Consider the following 7,499-nt stretch of genomic DNA (forward strand, 5'->3'; position numbering starts at 1 on the left):
GTGAAAGAAGAAATTGAGTGAATGTGTAGATAAATGAGTGAATGAATAAGTGTGTGAGTGATTGAGTGAATGAATAGATAAATGAGTGAAGAAATGAATAATTGATTGAGTGAGTAAATAAAAAAGTCTTTGTGCAAATGAATGAAAGAATGAGTAGATAATAAATGAGTGAATGTGATTGACAGAACAAACATGAATACGTACAGACATACACACAAACTCATACAAAAACGGACACACACACAAACTTGTATACAGACACAAATACAAACACATACAAAAAAATACAAATACATGCAAGCGTACGTACGAAAGCAGCTAGCTTTAACTTAATAGAGTAAATAGGTTGTCTCATTCGATTTATACATCCTATCAACGCCACAGCATATTATTGCGTTACTCATAATTCCATTTCACATATTGCATCTCAAATTAACTTACATACGTAATGAGCACATGTGGAAGTCTATGCAAAGTTTTTACTTCTCTCTCTCTCCCTTACCTTTTATCTCTTTCTCTCTCTCTCTCTCTCTCTCTTTCTCTCTCTCTCTCTCTCTTTCTTTCTTTCACTGTCTCTTAATATCTCTAAATTTCTTCATTTTCTCACTTTCCCTTTTTCACGTTGTTTTTCTTCTCCCATTTCATTCTTTTTTCTTTTTTTTTTCAATACTTTCTCTCTCTCTCTCTCTCTCTCTCTCTCTATCTCTTTCTCTCTTTTTCTCTCTCTCTCTTTCTCTCTCTCCCTCTTTCCATCTTTCTCTCTTTTCTGGTCTATATCTTTTTATTTGCCTAGACTGTATAGACACACCCCACGTTGCACTGCGTAAGCGAGGTGATGAGAATGAATGATGTAAAAGCAAAGGAAAGTGAGCAAAAAAGACAGAAGGTAACAAACGAGAGAGAATGTGAGTTATGAGGCAAGGAAGGAGTGATAGGTAATGCTATTACAATAAGTCCGTCTATACACGTACACACGCACACATGATGGCATACACACACACATACACATATACACATACACACACACATATACACATACACACACACATATACACATACACACACACACAAAAACAGTTGCAAATATACACCAACACATATTTGTATATAAACCAGCTAGTATGTTTATATGATTACATACAATAAAAAATACACATAAATACATACACAAACTTGTATACATGTATATACAATACAAACATTCACAAATACACGCAGTATCAATTGTTATTTATGAGTGTGAATTTTATGTATAAAACATGTGGTCTTCATCCAATTATAATAATTGCAATACTGTGTACAATATGCTGGGTATAATTATGCAGTTAGAAGTACACAAAATATACATTACATTCGTTTGTTTGTAATTTTGTATATGTACATATATTTGTATTTGTATATGTTTGTAATGTGCGTTTATTTGTATATATTGTATATGTTAGTGTATAAGTCAAGTATGATGCCAGTTTTTGCTTTGTTCGTATTTTTTTGTATAATGTTTATGATTGTTTGTATGTTTGCTTTTTTAGCGGTAACAAGTTTGTGATTTTTGTTCATAATGTAATATGTTTAGAAATGTGTGTTTGTCTGCTTGTGTGTGTTTGTCTGTGTGTTTGTTTATGTGTGTGTGTGTGTTTGTTTGTGTGTGTGTTTGTATGTGTATTTGTTTGTGTTTGTGGGTTTGTGTGTGTGTGTGTTTTTTATCAACAATGATTCCCGCTTTAATGTTTGGTCGTATTTGCATTATGCACGTTTTTCAAGTAAATAAATAATAATAAGCGAAAATTAAAAAAGTTATTGAGTGAGAAAAATAAATATAAACAAGTAGAAAAATAAATATATAAATAATAAATATTTCTAAAATCTTTCAAAAAATATTCCATTCAGTTCATTCATTCGTCAAAATTTTTTGACAATAAATTCATTTTCTAATATTTCCGAGGTAGAGGGAATCTAAAGATTTTTATCCAATTAGAAGCTGGGGTTGCTTTATGACGTAAAAAGAGGACGGCGTTTGATTGGTTCGCATTCGCAGTTAGGCATTTAAAAGCTGGAATAACTCTCTTGCTTATTCATGTGTGTGGGATAGTACATGCCGGTTTTTGTTTGATGTTTGGAGATTGAGTGTTGTTGAGTTTGTATGTCTTTATTAAATTTTAGAAAGTTCTAGTTGGATGTTGAAATTACATCTTCGTGAATAAATAACTCAAACGTCTCTGACGCAAAACCGTGTAAGTGTCCCAAACATTTATAAACATTATTACATTATTACATTGATGTATTGAGCGAATGTACAAATTTTAATTTATTTGTGAAAAATTACAAGTTTCCCAATGGAAAATGATAAGATTTAAGGTTTCATTGGACGGATTTCACGTAAACTAACCACAATTCATTAAAAAAAATCAGATAATAAACCAATAAGTAAACTAACACAAAGCAAACACACGCACCAGACACGCCACACTCACACGCACGCACACAAACAATCAGACGAACACACGCACAGAGCACAGAGGCAAACAAACAAGCAAAATGTAACCCACCGCACGAACATAGCCCCGTAAATAACCCCGCAATTATGCACATAAATCTACAAATTCTAACATGCCTGGCACACACATACAAACGAATGCACACATACACACGCGCGCACACATACACACACCTAGATTAAACACGTGTACCTTAGGACACACAAGTACACAGACAAACAAACACAGATACGCAAAACTTATAAACATTTCATTCCTGCAAAACTTTTATTTTCGAGGCGTAACTATTCAAAAGTGTTTTTTTTCTCATTTTATTTCAAACGTTTCGGCGAATTGAAAATTTATTTTTTTCGATTGAATTGCAGAGTTTAAGAAGGGTAGGTTATGACTGGAATGAATTTTTTGCACCACTACAACTCTATCCATTCCTTCAGACATCTTTGCCATATTTGTTGGAATATAAATGGTAGTAATATTATTATTATAATTATTATTGTTATTATTATTGTTGTTGTTATAATTATCATAATTTTTGTTATTTTATTATTTTTCACAAAAGTAATAATAAAAACGACAACCATAATTAGTATTATTGAAATAATTTGAACAAGTTAGTATAACACGCTGCAAGTACAAAAAATTACTCTTGTTCATTCGTACATACATTCTTACACATAAATACATAAACATATATATACATACACACATACAAACATAAACACACTTATACATGCATATTCACTCACACACACACAAACAAACAAATACAGACAATAAAAGTATGTATACATCAATTTTACGTTACATACGTATTACACGCACACACATACACATAAATACAAACACCCACATACACACATACACACATATTTGCACATATAGCCACAAAAACCAACACACATACACACAAGCATATTTACACACACACCTCACATACACATACCGACACACATACACACACACAGACAAACTCAGCAACATTATAAAAGTATGTAGGCATCAATTTCACGTTACATTTACTTCAATCTAGAGCTGCTGAACTCCAAGGTACAATATGTACCAATGCAAAGCTTCTTATGTATTAGACTTTCTTATTTGTATTTTTTTTTCTTTTTTTCTTATTTTGGATCATGAATGCGTTTAATTTAATTTTTATTTTTTAATGTTTATATTCGTCTGGCATTTTCATAAAGTTTTTCGGCGTTTTTCTCTATTTTTTTAGATTCTGAAATGTATTTTGTATTTCACGTATGTTTAATTTTGTATACCGGGTGTTTGTATGTTTGTATTTTATCTTTCTATCTCGTCTGTTTGTTTTTGCGTTATTGCATGTGTTGTTGTATGTGCTCTTGTATATGTTGTTGTATGCGTTGTTGTATGTGCTGTTGTATGTGTTGTTATATGTGTTGCTGTATGTGCTTTTGTATGTGTTGTTATATGTGCTGTTGTATGTGTTGTTGTATTTGTGGTATCTGTGTTGAAGTATTTTGTGGTAATTCTTTTGTATTTATGTCGTGTTATTGTATCGTTGTAACTGATGTTGTTGTTGTCATACATCATTTTGACTGCAGCATGTTTTATAACTCGGGTCTAGTGATCTATGGTTGGTTGAATGAGTTTATGCACAAGTATGTGTGTGTGTGTTTGTTTGTGTGTGTGTGTATGTTTGTGTATGTGCGTGAAAAATGATGGTTTATTTCTCCATTTTTGTTTGTTTTTTTAATTTCTTGTTTATTAATATTTCGCATTCTGTCGCTGTCTAACTGATTTTTACTTAAGTTAGGATTGTATTTTATACACTGGCGGTTGTTAATCATGGCTTGTTCTCTCTACATTCCTCTTTCTCTGACAATTATTTTCAAGTTTTGTTGTTTCAATGTTGCAAGTTTTGTTGGTGTTTTGTCTGTTTGTTTGTTTGCTTGTTGCTTTCTCTTATTTTTCCTATTTCTTCCATTTTTCTTACAAATTTTAAAAGTTTATCTCCATTTAATCTGGTTTCTTCTCTTTGTTTTTATTTGTTTGTTTGTATGTATGTTTGTATACAGCTTGTACGTTGTTTGTTTTGTATTATTCGCCATTTATTGTCGACCATTAAATAGATGTTAATGTTAGTAAATTACTAGTAGGTTGGTAGGTTGGTTGGTAGGTTGGCTGGTTGGTTGGTTGGATGGTTGGCTGGTTGGTTGGTTGGTTGGTTGATTGGTTGGTTAGTTGGTTGGTTGGTTGATACTGGTAGGTGCATGGAGCTTTCTGAATTTTTAATGTATGCTGATTGATGATGGATTGTTCTGTTATGGATCATTCATACAATTTTGTTTTTTTGTTCTTTTTTTCATAATTTTTTTCTTTTCTTTGTTATTTGTTTTTAATTGTTATGCAGATATAATTCTATATTAATCAGATAAGGCTTAGTGTGCGTGTCTTATTGAACGTTAGTGCTGTGACTCAGTGTGTATGTGTGTGTTCGAAGTGTATGTGTCGTACGAGTGCGCTTATGTATGTGTGTTTGTGTGTGTGAATAGGGTTAATATTGTTATAACCGTGCTACCGAACGCACTTGACTAGATTCTAGCGTATTCTGGAATGTTCTAGTGACTGGAGCATTCTAGAGTATGCTAGAATCGGACCATCGGGAAGAATCTAGAAACGACGCTTGCGAAGAGTATATAAGCGCACGTCGCAAGATATTTGTGATTAGTGATATTCGTGATTAGTGATATTAGTGATTAGTGAAATTCGTGATTTTGTGAATAGCGATTCGGTGAATTATTTAAAGCGATATTTGATTTGTTTGTTGACGTTGTCACAGCGATAGATTTTGAACAATTTAAAAGTTAATTGTTGCGTTAATTTGAATCTGCTAGAAATAAACGATTAGTTGATTTCTTCTGTAAATAAAGTTTAATAACTAATAACTGTTTGGAGTATTTTATTCAATCGAAGATTTGAACCTGTCGCATCGTAAATCGGTTACGACAGCCAGTATTATAACATTGGTGTCAGAAGTGGGATCTTCGACTAACGAGTTACTACTCATAGAAAAAGAACACGATGTCAAAACTGTGTGGTTTGAACGTAGTTCAGCTACGAGAAGAACTACAGAAACGAAGCCTTGTCACAAGTGGCAACAAAGAAGTACTTGTAGTACTTGTAGAAGCTCTCATTGACGAAGGTAAGAACCCAGACGAATTCAAGTTTGATGGTGCTGACGAAGACAATGAAATTAGCACAGGCACGTTTACAACCGCTAAAATGATGGAACTTCTACTTAGTATGTCAACGGAAATGAAACAGATCAAAGAACAGTCGTTCGGACTGTTCAGTCCGAACGACAGACAGAAGAGTTAAAACAACAGATCAAGGAACAGTCCGAACGACAGACAGAGGAGTTAAAACAGATCAAGGACCAGCTAAAACACGTAAAATTGGAAGTGGCAGAACAGATAGAAAAACAGTCAACAAGAATAGAAATGATCGAGCAGAAACTTGATCGTCAGACCGTTGAGGTAGATCACAAGATAGACAAATTGAAGCAAGAATTGGAGCAATCCAAAAAAATGGCCATGCCGTTAGATCACGCATCCGGAAGAACTTTGAAGGTACCAGCATTTGACGGAGAGATGTCTTGGAACGTTTATAAAACCCAGTTCGAAGCAGCGGCAACTAGTAACTGTTGGAACGAAAAAGAACGAGCAACAGCACTGATACTGGCCCTGCGAGGTTCAGCAGCAGAGGTTCTTCAGACGATTCCTGCGGAGAACCACTTCAACTATGAAGTTCTGGTTAGCGCGTTGGATTTACGTTATGGTGAAGAACACATGAAACAGATTTATCGGTCTCAGCTTAGAAACAGAACGCAACGATCTGGTGAATCCATTCAGCAGCTAGCACAAGATATCGAACGGTTGACATTGCTGTCGTATCCGACATCAGACCCCGAGCATAGAGACGAAACTGCCCTGGATACGTTTATCAAAGCCCTTCGTGATTCGGAACTCAAACAATCCCTTCTTTTGTCAGATAAACAAAAACTCAAGGATGCCGTTGCGCACAGTCTCACTTTTGAATCGGCACAGCAGGCATCAAAAAGTGACGTACGTCTACGCCAAGTACATGAAGAATGCTCTTGCCAGAAGGTGGTTGTGAAACGCGAACCTCAACAGCATGGTGCACCCCAATGCTGGATTTGTGGTGAAAAAGGCCATCTACGTCGTGATTGCCTAAAAGATAACTACTGCCAAAATTGCGCGACAAGATGGCGCAAAAGAAAGAGAAGATGATCCTGTATCACGATCGGCCTCTTCTAACGAAGGGGCGGAAAACTAATAAGAGCCAACTTTGTGGGGCAAAGGTTGGCTAGTAGAATTGACGCCCCCAATACGGTAATTAACGTTTCCAGACTACATCGAAATCGAAACGACCTATGGCTGAACGGAAAAGTTGATCAACGAGAATGTGTAATTACAGTCGACACCGGAGCAACAAAATCGATTTTAAGATCTGATTTGGTACCCAATCTGAAGAAAGAGACTTCTAAGAGGTGTCGACTTTCTGACAAAATATGGGTTCAAAATTGTTTTAGAAAAACGCATTCTTAGATGGAGAAATACAGAAGTGATAATGGGGGATAGCGACGAAAAATGCATTCGAGTGACAGTCGATTGTGACATAGAACTACCTCAATCATCTGAAAACATCGTATGGGGCAAGTTGAATTGCGATCCAAGGGGCCATCAGTTCTATTTGATGGAGCCAACCTCAAAGACAAATGTACAGAACGCGGTCATTGGAAAATGCCTGGTAGAAGCGAACAAAAATGGTCTTATTCTTGTCAGAATAATGAGTACCGCTAAACACACTATTAGAATTTAAAAAGGCGAGAAAATAGGTAATTGCCAATCAATAAATTTGGTGAAATCATTTGATATGGAGCAACAGGAAAAGGTTCTACCAACTGACAAAAGTAGACTCAAAGAACTTACCAAAAATCTACTGGATGAACTC

At 34.9% G+C, this 7,499-nt stretch overlaps 1 protein-coding gene across 1 annotated transcript; it reads left to right on the forward strand.

Annotated features, from left to right (window-relative positions):
• Positions 1 to 5,546: 5,546 nt before the first annotated feature.
• Positions 5,547 to 6,775, forward strand: HELRODRAFT_161590 (hypothetical protein; the record flags this gene model as incomplete). The annotated part of the gene is made up of 2 exons (XM_009021494.1): positions 5,547 to 5,667; positions 5,790 to 6,775. The coding sequence occupies 2 exons, from the start codon at positions 5,547 to 5,549 to the stop codon at positions 6,773 to 6,775; spliced, it is 1,107 nt and encodes a 368-aa protein (XP_009019742.1).
• Positions 6,776 to 7,499: the final 724 nt, after the last annotated feature.

This window comes from Helobdella robusta (assembly GCF_000326865.2).
Source record: "Helobdella robusta unplaced genomic scaffold HELROscaffold_3, whole genome shotgun sequence".
NCBI classification, from domain to species: Eukaryota; Metazoa; Annelida; class Clitellata; order Rhynchobdellida; family Glossiphoniidae; genus Helobdella; species Helobdella robusta.